General features: G+C 36.6%; 1 protein-coding gene across 1 annotated transcript; it reads right to left on the minus strand.

Moving 5' to 3' along the window:
* Positions 1–2,369: 2,369 nt before the first annotated feature.
* Positions 2,370–16,754, minus strand: anxa5b (annexin A5b). The gene is made up of 13 exons (XM_053231101.1): positions 16,644–16,754; positions 16,427–16,470; positions 11,358–11,442; positions 10,440–10,534; positions 8,057–8,170; positions 7,764–7,854; positions 7,525–7,604; positions 7,328–7,378; positions 6,816–6,909; positions 5,358–5,435; positions 5,140–5,216; positions 2,984–3,106; positions 2,370–2,862 (listed from the first exon to the last, which is right to left on the minus strand). The coding sequence occupies exons 2-13, from the start codon at positions 16,427–16,429 to the stop codon at positions 2,800–2,802; spliced, it is 954 nt and encodes a 317-aa protein (XP_053087076.1). The 5' UTR covers positions 16,430–16,470; positions 16,644–16,754; the 3' UTR covers positions 2,370–2,799.
* Between the last annotated feature and the right edge of the window lie 1,125 nt (positions 16,755–17,879).

Below are 17,879 nucleotides of genomic sequence, written 5' to 3' on the forward strand. Positions count from 1 at the left end.
CTACTCTAAATTGCCTAAAGGTATAAATATGTATGCATTAGGAGTGTAAATGTCCAATGTCTGTATCTGTATCTGTATCTGTATCTGTTTAGTACTCAAAATATCGTATCTGTATCTGTGTTCAGATTCAAACCCAAAGTAGGTGTGGCCTTCAGTTGGTTTTATTTCCCTATGTAACTACACGTTTGTGTAGATAGACATGGTCTTTGTTTCATGCCCATATAAAAGTAAAAAACCTTTTTGCTTGTGTCCCAATACACACCTCGAATCAACCACAATCCCTGTAAACCTTTCTAGCTAGCATTGAAAGAAAATTTCTCTTATTCATACCTGTATTTGTATCTGTTTAGAACGCATTATCTATTCATTCTGAATAATGAATTCATATTCAGTTACGTGTCTAGAGTGTGATGCCCTGAGACTGAATGGCGTCTCCTCTGGGGTGTGTTCCCACCTCATGCTCAGTGTTCCCAGGACAGGTTCTGGATTCGAAGTGACCCTGACCAGGACGAAGCACTTACTGAACATGGATGAATGAATAGTATAACACATCTACCTTTACTTGTGGCTAGGGTGCTGGGTGGTATGTTGACCATAAACTTGACCATCACACCCAAACCATGGTTTCAAAACCATGGGCATTAACACAGAGTTGGTTCCCCCTTTGCTGTTATAATAACCTCCGCTCTTCTGGGAAGGCTTTCCACTAGATTTTGGAGCGTGGCTGTGGGGATTTGTCCATTCAGCCATAAGTGCATTAGTGTCTTGTTGGGTGAGGAGGTTTTGGGGTCCAGTTCATCCCAGTAGGGTTGAGGTCAGGGCTTTGTGCACGACACTCATGTTCTTCCACTCCAACCTTGGCAAATCATGTCTTCATGGATCTTGCTTTGTGCACAAGGGCACTATCATGGAAATTGTCTGGAAAATTGTAATGCTACAGCATACAAAGGCATTCTATACAATTGTGTGCTTCCAACTTTGTGGCAACAGTTTTGGGAAGGTCCACAGATGGGTGTGAAGGTCAGGTGTCCATATACTATCTTACACAGGATGGCGCATGTGGTATACGTTTAAAGTTTCACTCTAAAAGTACAAGAATGCCTAGAGTGTGGTCATACTATAAGATGCACTTTAATCAACATTCTTAAGTAGAAGCTACATACCATCTTAAGGAAAAGTGCAGTTCAGTGCTGTTCATATTTCTTAACGTAAAGACACTGGACAGCTTTGTGTACTCAAAAACAGCACACACATATAAGGTTTAAGTCACAAATCGAATCAGTGTTTGAGTCTCCAAAACCGAATTGGACTGTAGCACTACTGGTTCTCTCACACCATCTACTGGTGTAATGACATGCAGACAATAAAATAACAAGTCAAAATAATATGTTTGACTTAATTTTGACTTATTGTGTCATATTTGCTCATGTTTTTTTCCTCAGAGAGACCCCATTGCTAGAGCAGTAGCTAGCGCTCTTGTATAGGACCCTTGAAATAAGCCTTGCCACATCGGCTTTCCTCCCCAACTCTGACTACAAATCACATTTCTGAGAGGTCTATCACTCTTAAGTACTTTATGCAGATATATGGAGTCATATCAAGCTCATTTTGATTTGATTTTGACCAAATTCCTTCAGAAATACTCTGTGACTATGAAGGCAACATAGTACTTTTATGCCATAATTATTATACTTAGTTTGTAGACTGCTTGCCTATGGGTCTACATAATTTCATGGTATGTGCATACTACAAGGCAAATTTCCATTCACTCATTCATTTATCTTCAGTAACTGCTTGCATGCATACTGTAACATGGAATAATAATAATAATAATAATAATAATAATAATATGATCACAAGCAGTGATTTCTGGGGTCCAAGCACCATAGCATCACATTATAAATGGTTATTATTCAAAATTCCTAATTATTTCAAAAGACAATGGCAATGTCATCCAAACCACTTGGATTTCCAAAAGTGAACAGCCCATTTTTGCAAAGGGGACAAAAACTGCGTTTGGAAGTCTGATGCTCTAGAGCTCGAGCTACAAGAAACATTAAGGAGACTGTAAGCTTCTGAGCTTTTGGCTGATGGAGTCCAAAGAGTATTAAATGATCGATGTACACTTGAAAAATAATACATACTGTAAGGTTGTAATTTGGAGGTCAAAGAGGTTTTCTGCAATTACTTTTTGAATTTGTGGAACAATGCAATTGTAAAAAGGTATGAATTTCGTCAGCATGTGAAGCTCGAACCCACGGCTTTTCTTTTTGGAATGGACACAGAATAGCACTCATTAGTTTCTCCCTTATTTTCCTAAACCTTCCTAATTTTTTGTAGCTTTAAAAAAACATCAATTTGTCAGGTGATTATCTGAAAGCATGGCCGTTTGTGTGGCTTTATTACTAAATTACTACATGAATATATCATCACTTATCTCAGAAATTATTAGTCTGTATAATGCCCATAATGTTTATTAAAGCAGTATAAGTAAGCATATTAGCAATATTATCCACTTCATTGTGCTTTTGATTTTATAGCACCATTACCGAGACCTGCTTATTTTTTACTTTCTTTACTTTACTTTCTTTCATAAATTTTGGACCAATACACAATTACATGCATGTAATAGCATACAGGAAAAAAACTGCAACATTAAAACTGCCTTCATTATTGTGGATTATCAGTGTAATGAGTTACTAAGCGTCGCTATTAGTAACACGTACAAAGAATAAATATTTTGGTAAAAGTTGCCAGAATATTGAACTGCAGTTCTTGTTTTTAGGTCCAGGGGCGGAGTTAGGCATCATCACCGCCACACAACAGAAGCAGGGTTTTACTGTAATCACCAGAGGTATCACCCTGTAATAAAGAGTAACAAGAGAGAGGGAAAGATATTGTTTTTAAGCACTGCAATTTAAACAATACCACATCAGTATGAAAATATGATAAATGATTTTTTTTTTGGACTGAGTGTACGCACCTTAATCATTTTGTACAGAGAAGTGGCAAACATCCTCCTGAACTCCACACGTATATCCAGCATGTCGATTTCACTGCGCGACACCATGATCTCTATCAGCGTATTATCGTCGGTCCCTGGCCCCTGTGGAGACGGCTGATTTGCATCAGCAACATGCTTTAAACACTTACGTTGATTGTTGGCGATGTATATATGTTGAAATATCAACATATATACAATTCCTTTCCTTAGGCGGCTATTTGGAATCGAAATTTCTTACTAAAAAAAAAAAAAAACCTCAGTCTGAGAGATCAGACTTCAAATTAAAGACTAATAAAGAGGTAAGTCTGTTTTCACTTTCACACCTGCAGTATTTAGAATGAGTGAATCAAACCCTGTTGTGTTTACCACACTGGTGCGGTTCGTTTGGGCAGAACGCAGGATTTGCACTCGGCCCCTTCCTTCACGCCCCTCACCACATCAGAACAAACAGAAAACCAAAAGTAGTAATATCACTCCGATTCAGGTTGGGGTTAACAGACAAATAGGAGAGAGAGCATCGAAATATTAAGAACATTTGAAGGAAACCTGCATCAATGAAGCATTTCAGCACACAGCATATGAGCGTTCGCGTACAGCAGTGATATTCCGTGTAGGGCCGCATTCAGAGTCGCCGACTTACGCAGAGAGAGTTTTTTTATGCATATAAAATCACTTGTGTGCAGTTTCCAATGTTACCGGATTATTTTTGACTAGAAGCACGTGAGACGAGGTCTTCCAAGAGGGTCTAGACCACTGCCTTTAAACACAAGCACTTGTCTTTAAGCAGAGAAAAAAAAAATTCAGGGGATAGAAAATGCAGACTGAAGAAGGCAGTTTGCATGATTTTTTCTTTGTCATGAAATGTAATATGTTCTAACACGAAAGCAAGACGCAATATAAAAATAGAAATAAGACTAATACGATGATATATGAATGAGAAGAGATGAATGGCAAGCTATAGGACATCTAGGAGTCTCGATTATTGCTACACGAATAGTCCTAGCTGTAATTATCACATTATCTCACGGCAAATTTGGTTTCATTTAAATGCTCATTATTCAGCATCTTATAAAATAGCACTTGATCCAGCATGTTCTATTATTTTGCATTTTATTGTTAACATTCATAATTTTATCCATAAATACGTCAGATCTTGAGAGAAGCACGTCCCAGATTAAGATCCTGCCTTCTCAGATGTCCAAAACACACAATTCAGTGCGACTATTGTGTATTACATCAAACTGTTAGCCAATGGTAATGGACTTAATCCTGCTGCTTGCTCGAGCTGATTTTGTGTAAGAAAATGGGCTTTAAAAAAAAAAAAAAGTCAGAATCACACCTCTGTTTTTGGCAAACTCTGAATACAGCCCATAGAATGTAGAGCCTGAGTGATATAAGATTTTACCAAACAAAATTTGCAAACAATATCTGATAATAATAAGATTCCACAGGCGTTCTGCCTTTCTGAGAGACTTTCTACCTTATAAAATTATACTGGCCAATTTAATTCATTAAAATTGCTTTTTAAAAAGTCTCATAGCTTTCTAATTATTATATTATTATTGGTAAAAATATAGAAATGTAACAAAATATATGTATTTTGATAACAATTATTCATATCAGTCAGGCCATAATAGAGAGTATACCCAGATGGAAGTACTTAAAAGGAAGACCTCGTCAAGAAAACTAACAGACATCACAAAATAGTGAATAATAAATAAATAAAGAAAGAAATCTTGCATGAAGCTACAATTAACCCCTTAAAATCCAATTTATTATTCACTTATTCATCTTGAAGCACATTATTCACTCATATTCAGTATTCAGTAAATACACTGAAATTATAGGATACTAATCGTTACAAGAGGAGGATCTGGATCCAACAACCGGTCTTGGGAGGTTAAGGGGTTAAGGTAGAAAATGCGAGTAAATTATTTATATATTGCATATATTTCTATGTCCACAGTCCACAATTCCCACAGTCCCCTCAGCCACTGAAACTATACCATATAAACCCCTGAAAATATCAAGGAATTTAGAATAGCGTTTGGTATGTTTCTTAAAATGGCTGATGTAGTAACAATGTTATCTGAGCATGAATTTCAGCATTTGGGATAAATCTCAAAGACTCGTACCTTCATTGCGTGGTACAGACACTCAGCTAAATAGGCAGGAACACTTCTGGCACACTTTACTGTAAGACAGAACAAATGCAAGAGAGAGCAAAAGTACACAATATGAGAGATAAGAGAGAAGGCAGAGAGTATTTTAGTGATGTGAACTACTAGTTTTCAACTGTGTGTGTGTGTGTGTGTGTGTGTGTGTGCGTGTCTTACCCAGCAGCCAGCAGCTTCTTCCAGGTGTCCAGAGGTTTCTCTCTTAATACTCTCTTCGATCTGAAATCCAGCCAGTTTCATATACTGGACAAACACTGCAAAAATACAACACAACACAAGCCATTGGTCAATGAGGAGGACAGAACAAGACCTAGTTATACTATAAGAGTGTAATGCAAGGACAATATCTGTATCGGTATCTGTTTAGTGCTCGAAATACTCCTAAGTGTGTCTGGATTTCAACCCGAAGTGGGTGTGACCTAAACAGAAAGGAGTTTTTTTTTTATGTATTTATTAAATTCTATGATATTTCCTGGAAACTCTGGAAACTCACTGGAAAAAAAACAGAAGTAGAATAGCAGCACTGTCAGCATGGTCTATGAATACTGGCTCTGATAGTTCCTCAACCTCACACAGAGACTTAAGTTCATGTTAAGTTCACGTACACACCCAGATTTTGGATTGAAACATCCTTGTACGCTGTTGATGCCACAATAATGCTACATGCCATTTAACAGTGTGTTTTGGGGCTTTTTCTTGTATTCGGTCCCCATTTTTTACCAAACATGCCAACAGTGTTCATTTTAACACAAGACACGATTTCAGTTGTAAAGTCAATGATGTGTAGTATGATGTGCGTTGCTTCCAGACAGAACTCTGTTCTTAATAGTGTTATGAATTGCGTATTTTTTTTTTTTTTTTTTTGACTTGGTACGAAATCCCTGAACATCAAGTTGTGGGAAAAAAAATCAAAGTGCTAAATTTCTATTATTATTTTGTTTTAGATAATTAAATAATAATTATGTCGTTATTTCATTTGTTCTTTTTATTATTATTTAATTTATTTAAATGTTTTTATTCTCAGTATTTTGACTTAATATTTAACATCCTACAATCAACCAATCAATAACACTAATGTACTGAATATTAGCTTATAGTAATAATAATTCTTATGTTGTTTCTCAGATAGTAAGCACTCCAGATGTTGCTTTAGCCGAATTCACGTCACACACGTGAATATACGTCTAATGATTGGTAATTCACTTGCATTCAAGGTATGGTCAAGGTTTTGACTCCTAACACTACAAGTGATGGAAATCCATAACTGTCATTCATTATTTTTCACAATTTCACAAGCAATTCAGGGTTTTCCATAACTTGGCCAGCTATTTCTGTTTTGTTTGGACAGTTATTTGGTTTTCTCCATAGTGACAGATGACCACTAGGATCTGTGAAACCTCATATCTTCCTCACAGAAACAGGAAATGATCAAAGCCAAGTACAGAGTTCATGAGGTACTAAAAGCAATTTATATTTTTTGGTATTTTATGTAAAAACTTTCCACATATGTCTTTGAGAGCAAAAAAATGCCTTATGGAAATGACTTTTCGTCATACGCAGTTTTTATGAAGGGTGCCAATAATTCTGGATACTGTGTGCGTGAGTGAAAGAGAGAGAGAGAGAGAGAAATATACCGCTCCTAAGATGTTCAGCACTGCGGTTCCCCAAAATAGTGACAAATTGTTCTTCATCTGTACCAAACTTCTTTTCTCCTGCTTCGAAGAGGGCCTGCATGCAAACGCACACACACACACACACACACACACACACACACACACACACACACATTAAAGCTTCATAGAGATATGCCTCTGGTGTGACAACTGCTTTAATGCTTTGTCATTTTTATGGGAAATATATTGGTAAAGATCATTCATTAAAAAAATGAAAGAAAAGAAAACTCACGTTTTTGTTATATTTTTTAATAATTTCACTGATGTCGCTCTTTAAAATAAAGTAATACTGATGGTGGCTAAAACAAGAAACACCTAGAGTGACCAAATCTGTCAAAAGAGGTGTTTTTCTAAACTTTACAGAAAATGAGATATTTCATAAATCATTCATACACTACATCAAGACCACTAGATGACTTAGAGTACTTTCCATTCTGCTATAATTATTTTGCTTTTCTAAAATACATCCATACCTTTGCATCGCTCTGAACGGTGGCCTCTTGTACACCCTGCTGTCTGCTCGCCTAAGACCAAAATAGTTCTCATTAAAACAATAATTATCATACACACTTGTACCATTCTCTGTATTGACATAATACAATCATTACTTCATCATTAAAAATGAATTATACATTATGTATATTCATGTTCTGCTGACTAGTAACATTACCTGCAGCAAAACGACCAGCAGCTGCCTGAAGGCTCCACCAGTGTCACCAGTCACATCATCCTCCAGGCTTTTACCATACTCTGTAACACACACACACACACACACACACACACACACACGCAATTATTATTATCTATTAACTAACCCAAACCGTGATCCTTAAACCAATTCTACACATAATCAGCATTGCAATCTGTAACTTGCACCCATGCAAGAGTAAAAATCCTAGATTCTCGTACCCTGCTTGTAGGCGTTATTGATCTCTTGAATCTCTCTGCAAGTTCTTGAAGCCAGGATGCGAATCAAAACCTTTTCACGTGTTCCTACGCCCTGAGGAAAAAAAGAAAAACAGCAACAACACTTCAGACTGAGCTGGCTATGTGTGCATCTATAGAACCACATACAAGTGTGTGTGTGTGTGTGTCTGTGTGTGTGTGTGTGTGTGTGTGTGTGTGTGAGAGAGAGAGAGAGAGAGAGAGAGAGAGAGAGAGAGAGACTGTGTGTGTGTGTGTGAGAGAGAGAGTGTGTGTACCTTAATGGCATTCTTCAGGCACCTGACATCATACATTGTGGGCGTGTCCATCAGTGCCACAATCAAAGTCTCAAATTTCCCTGTCAGCTCTGACTGTAGTTCACTCACCAAGTCCTAGAAAGAAAGAAAGAGAGAGAGAGAGAGAACGAGAGAGAGAGAGAGAGAGAGAGAGAGGAATGTGAAATTACTACTTCAACCAAAAGACATGATGGATTCATAGAGTACAGTTATAAATATAATGAGGAAGTTAGACAAGAGGACGATGTTTAGGAGACAGGAGAAAGAAGGACAAATCTCTGTTTCCTGAATGACTCTCTAAAGTTAGTTAAGTGAATCATTTCACAAGCATTGCTAAATTTTCCCCATAGCTAATTGAATCCTGATTAGAAAAAAAAAACCCATCATTTTTCACTTCTATTATTTTAAACCAAGCATCTGTATTCACAACTCATCTGAATCTTTTTTTTTTTTATTATTGACTCCATAAAGCAATATGAATCAATTCACAAGCACAAATGAATCAACTACACGTTTCACTCATAACGTTTCCATCATCTGATACACCAGACGATCACTAGACGACAAACACACGCTGTTCTCTACCTGTCTTCTTTCATCACTCAGTGGAAGATCTCGACATGTGCGCACATGTGCACAAGAAGGAATCCCGTTACTGTTCACTGCTCCTGGCGGTTATCCAAGGTTCACAAAACCACAATTACATACGTGGGCCAAAATTTAAAGCCTACAAACCACTAAATCAACCTACGCCTTAATATTCATTTTTTACCTTTAAAAAAAACACTTCTGTTAGGTAAATCAACAAAACAGTGTACAATAGCTTTCTGTACTGTGTAGCTGAATATGTGTTTGATATAGCGTACTTCCTGGTCAAACTATCTGTCCACAAGTATGAACTTGTCGTCTGTACCACAGTCAATGTGAGATAAGTGACTAATAAAATACATTTTTGCTTTGTTACGTTGTGATACAAGTTTTTACAAAAACACCCAGACGTTTAAGGGTTAATTCAGTGGTGTGAAAGAACTGGATCAATAATTACAAACTCGCTTCCTTGTACATAACAGTGGAAAACTATTCCTTATTGCTTTATATGAACTTAATCATTAGGTTAACCATGAACCAATACAACATGGGCGTGTTGATATACAGGATATACAGCTAACAATTAATAATTCACAAACAAATGACTCTCACACGTTATCTATTAAACTACTAAGAGATAAAAACCCGTGCAGACGTTATCAAACGTTCCTTTCCTGTTGCAATCCGGTCAAATTCAAAATAAAAAGGCTTCTGTTTCATTTATCTCAGGTTCTCTACTCATTTACTCCTCATCTACTCATCTACTAATTATTATTTGCTCTCTCAGAGTTCTTTCCTCTTTTACAATGGAATCGTTTACAGTCAGTTACTGGGTCATCGCCGTGTGTATCACAATGTAGACGCAATGTAGACTTTCTCCCAGATCGATCCTTTTGTTAAAGATTAAAAATCGAATCTAAAAATTGGACTGAAGAAAGGAGAAGCGCAAGGACAAAAAAACAAGAGAAAGAGCAGAACATAAAAAAAACAAGAGTAACACACAGAGAGAGAAAGAAGGAACATATTTTTTATAAGACAAATATGCAAGTTATATTGTATATATTAATATATACAATTGTAAATATATATATATATATATATATATATATATATATATATATATATATATATATATATATATATATATATATATATATATGTCCAGTGGTGGACAAAGTAATGAGAAATTATACTTAAGGCAAAATAAAGATAAGTTTTATTACTTATCGAAAACTGTTAGCCTAAAATCATCATTCAGTCTCTGGAAATTTGTAAAATTTGCTACTGGATTCGATGCTAGTCTAACCTGGCATTTGCAACGAAAACAAACTTAAAGACTAAGGAAATTAGCAAAACTTCCTCAGTGTGTCTCTTCAAATTTGATAGAGTTCATGCCTTTTATATAAGAAAAGGAGATGCCTCATTTTATAGGAGTCTTTGCTTAATCCAGCATATTTAAACGTTTTACTGAGATAGGGCCAGGGGCGCTCATCCTTACGTGCGAATAAGTAATACTGCAGCCTGGTGGTTTATCCATCTTCAAACTAACAAATTAAACTAACAATTAATGACAAACTGACATGATTCTTGGTCATTTTTTCCTACATGAACATTTTCCTACATGAACATCATTACTTTTGCATGTAACTCCTATATATATGTATGTATGTATATGTATGTGTGTGTGTGTGTGTGTGGTTGGGAAACCATTTTAAATTTTTTATTTTTTATTTTATAAAGAACTTACAAATCTTATAGTTTACAGTCAAGTTTTTACCTTGCCGTGCAGGGTCTTGTAGGCGGCCTTGATCTGCTGCCGCTGAGCGTTACTACGAGCCGTGAGCAGCTGCAGAATGGCTCCTTCATCAGTGCCTAAGCACACAGCAAAAAGCATTAGTAATGGTACATTAAAGTTACATACAAATATTGCGTTCCATTTCTTCATTTCAGCTGTACCCAGTATATACCGTGCCTTGCATAAGTATTTGCCCCCCCACCTACCCACCCAACCTCGGAAACCTTTCCACTTTTCATAGTGTTACAACCTGGAACTAACTAATTCATGAATCACTACACTGTAAAACTAATATAGATTGGACAATAATTTAGAAATGACGTGATTACAAAATGTGGAAATGTTCAAGGGGGCTGAAAAATGGTAGCATAGCAGTACCTGTGTGATTGTATTATTCATATATATATATATATATATATATATATATATATATATTCATATAGCCATTCATCCAGCACAAATCAATCACTCATTCCACCATACTCTTTCTGGTAGCTCTTAATACATCAGCACTTACTAAAACATAACACTTAAGATAATCTTCAACTATGTTTGTTCTTATTTCCCCAATTCAAACACCACCAGTGGATTCCAGTCAGTCTGTCGGTATCCGGTGATCTACTCCTGTATAACCTTCTATAATATTAGTAAATATTATAAAAGTCTATAATATTAGTTATTTCATTTTGGCATTCATGTTGTGCCTCAAAAGTGTTTCAGACTGTTAGTATAGTCGAATGCAAATATAGTTTTAATCTGTTGGTATACCAGCGTTACATACAGAAGAGTCTAAAGCTGTGTAATATTAATGATTTAATTTCGGGTTACTGTGCTCTGTTGACTTGTAAACTCTGAAACTCTCTTCAAAAACTGTGTGTGGCAGTGTGCACTGTGACTAACCAAATCCTTTCATAGCCTTGTAAAGAGCCTCGGCATCAGCATTGGCATTGAATCCGCTCTGAGCCTTGATGGTTCCTCCTCCAGCCTGGGTAGAGAAAAAAAAAAAAGGAAACATTCATTTATTTTCCAGTGTTTCTTCTCTGGAGTTTAAAACCGTAGCTCTTCACTACAGTCCTGTAGATTTCTGTAAAGCTAAAAAGTTTGGGTTTTTTTTTTTGTAATGAATCCTATGAATAAAGTTATAAATATATTAATAATAACATGCATCACCAAATCTATACCATTTTCCTTTTTGTGCTGCCTGTCCTTTTAAGAACTAATGCAGGTCAGCCGAGTAGTTTTCCACAAGGAATTTTTGACTGAGCTAAAGTGTGGGATGAGGGGAAAAAAGCAACAGAGAGAGAGAGAGAGAGAGAGAGAGAGGGAGGGGTGGGGATGAAGTGGGTTTATGAGTCAGACACTGGCTAAGACAGAAATGAAATCTTATGCAATAGTAGACAAGCTTATAAGCCCTTGAAGCTTCTAAATACTGTCATTCTCTCATTCTTTTCAAGCATACACTCTTATATTTATTAGTAAATGAGTTAGCAAAGAACGCTTTATATAATCATTAACATTTACAGAGCACATGCCATTATTACTATTGGGTTAGCTAAGTGTATGCGTATTGTGTATGATACACATACAACACAGTAATGTGGTTTTCAGTACATCATAGAATCTACTGACATATAATACTAAAAACTGAAATATTTGGATTGGGAAATTGTTAGAATCTGTTTTATAACATACTTGTTATTTTTCTTCTTCAGTAGATTTTCAAAACTGCAGAAACTTCGCATTTAAAAAGTAAGCTACCCAAAAATTGTAGCTTTTTTTAAAATGCACCACACACATTATCTACATTAATAATTTGATCATATGCCATTATATTGGTCTACAATCCCACCCTTAATACGAGTCATAAGAGTTACTCTTGCAGTCCGTGTGATGTGTGGAAACCTACAACCCACAACTGTCACAAGCCTCTTGGCAGAATGAAGAAAGGAAGAAAGGAACTCGATGTTGCGCCATCTTTTTAAATGGTGCAATCCCATTCCTAATAATTCACTTTGGTTAAAAAGAGTCGCATTTAATCCAACGAGAGCAGACCAGCGAATGTATAAGTTATTTTTGATCATTTTTACCTTCCCTTCCCCTCAGATGTTGTTATGTTGGTCTGGGACTTCCTACTTGGCATTATAATCAGAATAACAGGATATACAGGGATGTAAGAGGTAGAGCTTAGTTTTCTTTGTTAAATTCAAGTTCATAATCCCAGCATGCCCTGATGTGGCAACAACTATTATAAGCATATGAGAAAGTGGATCAAATCAGCACTGCCACAAAAATCCATCAATGTGTCTCCTAGCTCTAGGACTGTGCAATAATGTTATTTTAATGTTACCGCAATCCTGGTTTTTGTAATACTGATCTCAGATGTTCCTCATGAGTAATCAGTGAGCATATACTGGTCACAATCATCTAGGCCATGTCACATGAGGATTTATTTTAATAACTAGCAGTGTGACGTTGCTGATTCTCTAATGGCTAGTATTTTATCCAAATTATGCAGGTTTACGGCATTTAATGTTCCTCAATATTGATCAATTCTCTTTTGTGTGTGTTTGTGTGATACTAAAAGTGTTTCTTAAATAACCACATAAGTAGTATACTTAAAGTGTACATAATTATGTACATGCCCACACATGTCACTGTGGTGACAACCAAGTTGTCATGATACCTTTTCCACAACACGCACACACACACACACACTCAAATGTGCACACACGCGCACACATCTTACTATCCTTGTAAGGACCTGACACAATTATTAGTGCAGTTAAATAATGCTGTGCCTACATCTTAACCTCAGTAAGCAAAAGGAAATGTGATGGAGCTTGTAGTGTTTTAAATAAAAGCAGCAGTTTTTGTTAAAAAAGGAAAAAACAAAAGCAGTTAAAGTTGTCCCTATAGTAAATGTCCCTCATTAGTCAAAATGGTCAGGTATTCTTCTCCTTGTGGAGACATTTGGTCCTCACCAATATGCACACACACATAGCTGTTGACAGTGATACAAGTGCTACAGAGCACAGGCGTGGTCACATGGGTGGCACGGGGTGGCACGGGGTGGCACGGGGTGGCAGCTGCCACCTTTGAAATAAATCCTTAAATCTCCAAACTCAAGTCACATCTCTGATACATCTATTACTGCTGATACATGCAGAACGACTCAAGTTCAGCTCATGCTGATATCAGTCTTGAGTTACACTGACCAGAGTATCAAGTACTACAAAGCAACTATGAAGCTAATACAGTAATCTGATATTCTGCAATCTGCTCTATTGCCACACCGTTCAAGTTAAATAAGAAATACTGATCAAACACTATACAAGGAGATAAACTTTGACAGAGCTGAAATTCCAAAATAATGGAATTAATCTTTACGGTTTTTCCTAAAACTTAAATTTACTTAAATATTAGCTTTGTAGTGTGGTTAAATACGGTGTGGCAGGAACATCTGACTAAACACTGTAATAATACATTATTATAAAAGTATACCACTGTGTGGTTTCTGGTTAAAAGCTGGGCCTGGGTAGGATTTTAGGTGGAATACGTTTGGTATGGGACGATTCATTATTACTATTATTCATTTCAAAATGCAAACCTTAAAACTTCATTAATTAGACCTTCCTGGAACAGGTTCATATTAAAATAAGCACCATGTAAAAACATCATGTAAATTAAGAATTTTAATGTCATGTTGTTGTTTCGCAGGATTCAATATTTAGACTGTATGTATCTTTAAATGGAAGTACTTGCCCTCATACTATATTTAAATGAGTCAGATCTTCAGTTCCTGTTGTGCTTGCGTACACAAATCCCAATCTAAACAACAGCGCTCCTGTCTTATCAAGGCATGATGGGTAGAAAGATGTGGGATCATGTGCTGCTGATTCAGACTAACAGAGCAGAGATTTAATCTTTTTAGAACTGAGGATTTCAGCACTAAAATTACACATTACAGTAGTGGCTCTAATGCTGCTGGCTTTATTATTGCAATAAACAGGCTTTGCACTGCATTATTTGTTATGCATGAACAAATCTGTCAGAAGTAATTAACTTTTTTTTTTTTTTTTAACATGGCATGCTCGCTTGAACATGCACACTAGTGCACGGTTTTAGAAAACAGTACACATAAGTACCATGGTGATATCAGAACTATCTCTAATCTGGCTTTAATAACTCAATACACCATACAGTGCTGCAAGAAAAATGGAAGAAAAATGGAAGAAAAATGTACAAATCTCACTTTATCTCTCGCAACGGTTTTAATGACCAACATCCAATGCATGCATCAGACAAAAACAGTCTCAGACCCGCAAACAAACAATTCCAAGTGAGCTCGCTTCTTTCAATGCTGTTCTCCTATCAAACTATTCTTGCCTGTGAGAAAGCAAGCATTATGCTTATAGTCCAGGAACCGTGGTTGTTTGAAAGGGATTATTAATGTTTATCAATGTTTACGCATGCATCTATTCAAACAACTCCACCCATGAAACCACAGTAGATGGAAGTGACATTTGTAAGAGAGAGAGAGAGAGAGAGAGAGAGAGAGAGAGAGAGAGAGGAAAAACCCGCCCTTCGAGGAGCGCACACATATGAGTCATCAGCATATTCAAGAAGGAAAGAAAGGATTGGAAAACTTTTCTCTACATCTCGGCTCATATTTTAACTACAAGAGAAACCTCTTTTCCACCCTCTGGATACTTTAGATGACTAGGTTTTTCCCGCTAAAGTAAACCTCCTAAATCTTGAGTCATGTGTCTGGTCAACTTTTTTTTTTTTTTAATAAAAAAATAATTATTTTATTCATATGACGTGTTTAACAATGGTTAAAATTGTCACAACAGAGCTTTACAGAAATCTGGATGGAGATTTATATATAATAAAATATAAATATAATAAAATATATTTATATTTAGATGCCTAATGAGCAAGCCAGTGATGAGGAAGAACTCCCTGAGGCGACGTGAGGAGGAAACTTGGAGAGGAACCAGCCTCAAAAGGGAACTTATCCACTTCTGGGATTATAAATGAATACTCTTCTACAAATTTACACTATAAAGACAAACAGTAGGCGTTACTACGTCACTGTTTGATTGTCAACCAGAGGCCTGGGCTGAGCACAGGACAGTCTTTATGATTACAGCAGCAGTTCTTAGGTATAAATCTACAGTATCCTGGTGAGATTATCCACTGAATCAAGGATGACACTGTTTGAGGGAAAATCTTTAGGATATCTGTTTGGGATCACCCACAACGGCCAAGAGTGATTCACGAGCGATCAAAACGAACCTTTAAAAGCTTAAATTATTATTTTAACAACCAGATTTAGAGATTTAACCTCGAATTATGCTTAATAACATGTCTAAAGACACAATTACTGCTTTGGTAAATAGGTGGATCAAATTACATGCATGATCTAACCTGAGATACTGTAGGCTGGCAGATAGAAGTTTGCCAATTTGTTTGTAATGAAATAAAAGAATTCAATATTTTTTTAGACAAAAAATTGAAATAATAAAAGACGTGAGAAAAAGAGAGTTGTAGGATTTTTTTTCCACTCATGGGAGTGTACAATGAGTGTATGCTGAACTGGAATGTGCAGGCATCGCCCTTTCTTAACTGTCAAACCAGCAATGTGGGATGTTTGCACTGCATTTGGCAAGAGCCAGGTTTTGCACAAATCATGTTATTGTAGTGGTGTGAAGAATCTCAGTGATGAACTCAAGTGCAATCATTTACCTACACTGTCTGTGAATTTGAACACATCAGCACATTTGCAAAACTTTTGTCAGTATGCAACAAGTGTTTAAAATAATGCATAATGTCAAAGTTACAGTGCTGTTACAGTGAGTAAAGCATGCAAGGTAGTTCAGGAGCAACTCATTTAATTATTAAAAGCAAAAATATATATATTTTTGCAGTGGGATAATAAAATCAAAACATTACTATTTTTGACTCACCATTTTTTTTTTTATTTCTGCTCGACAAACTCTTCAAGTCAGCTCTAAGAAGGAAACAAAAGTGCATACTGAATTAAATGATCATGCAAATCAACACACATCACCTGACAGTCACGTACAAAGTGACTCTAACAACAGGTAAAGGCTCACCTGCACGACTTATCGCGATAGTTCAAGCAAGCGTCACTGAAAGTAGATTTCAGTTAAATGGACTTACCGAAAAAAAGGCTTTTCCGCACGCGCTGCAGGAGAAGGAGGGAGAGTGAAGACAGGAGAAGAGGAATAGCCCTTAAAACAGCTTTTCTATCGCCAGAGCCGCACCCTGTTCACTGCGCGAGCTGCTGGGGATTATGGGTATTGTAGTTTTTGCCCCCAAAAAAAAAAAAAAAAAAAAAAAAAAAAAAAAACCTAGTTCCTCAACTGAGTGAGAGAATTTTAATTTATGGAATAATGAAAACCAACCAAAACAAGTTACAGTTCACAAGTTAAGACATTTGTAAAACAATAAAAATGATTGTTTTCAGGCATGGCTGTCTTGGGGGACTTGTGGTTTAGTGGTTAGCACGCTAGTCTTGCACGTCTGTAGTTGAGGGTTCAAGTCCCACCTCCACTCTATAAGAGTAAAGCATGTATGTTCTTGTTTTTGGGGTTTCCTCCAGGTATTCTGGTTTTCTCCCCTACTCCAAAGAGATGCGTTGGCATTTCCAAATTGTCTGTAGTGTGTGTGATTGTTCCCTGCAATGGATTGGCACCAGGTCCAGGGTGTCCCTTGCATTGTGCCCCCAAGTCACCCTGCAACCCTGTGTATGGAAACTGGATAGATGTAATTTTAGCCTGTATAATATTCCCCTCACCTTCAAGGACACCTGACTCTCTCTGATTATTTCTATTGAGTGACAAGTTATTCTCAATTTCATGCCCTATCCCTGGGCTATATCTACTTTTACACCCTTTCTAGTTCATTCATTCTTCCAGAGTAACCTCTTTTTCCTGGTCAGGTTGGTGGTGTTGGATCCAGAGCCTATCCAGGGAACTCTGAGACACGATATAGGAATGCACCTTGTGTTGCTAATAAATATATCTGCTGCCTTAAAACTCAGTCGCTGTAATATTTAGATCATGTAAATGCAGAATGAGCTGACATACTGTCATGAGAATGTCTTTCAGGTTCAGCAAGCTAGCTGGCTAACATTACTGCTAGCTCAAAAACAAAACCTTGTTCAAGGGAAAGTTTCTCTAGTATGATGTCTGAGGACTTATTGACCTAAATTATGATTCTATGATTCACATATTAATGACTTCATCTCTATATTAATAGATCTTATTTAGAGAAAGTGTTTGTCCGAGTTTACTTACAAATGTCTGTTTCAGTGACACATGAGTCTTACTAGTGCTTAAGCAACACATCCTATTGTCTACTAACAATGATTAATAGCTAGCAAAGCGAGTTCCT

This window comes from Pangasianodon hypophthalmus, chromosome 28 (assembly GCF_027358585.1).
Source record: "Pangasianodon hypophthalmus isolate fPanHyp1 chromosome 28, fPanHyp1.pri, whole genome shotgun sequence".
NCBI lineage: Eukaryota > Metazoa > Chordata > Actinopteri > Siluriformes > Pangasiidae > Pangasianodon > Pangasianodon hypophthalmus.

Coding starts and splice junctions, on each gene's coding strand:
- anxa5b (XM_053231101.1), bottom strand. Junction 7,605..7,763: donor CAATAACGCCTACAAGCAGG/GTACGAGAATCT, acceptor TGTGTGTTACAG/AGTATGGTAAAAGCCTGGAG. Junction 3,107..5,139: donor GTCTGTACCACGCAATGAAG/GTACGAGTCTTT, acceptor CCGTCTCCACAG/GGGCCAGGGACCGACGATAA.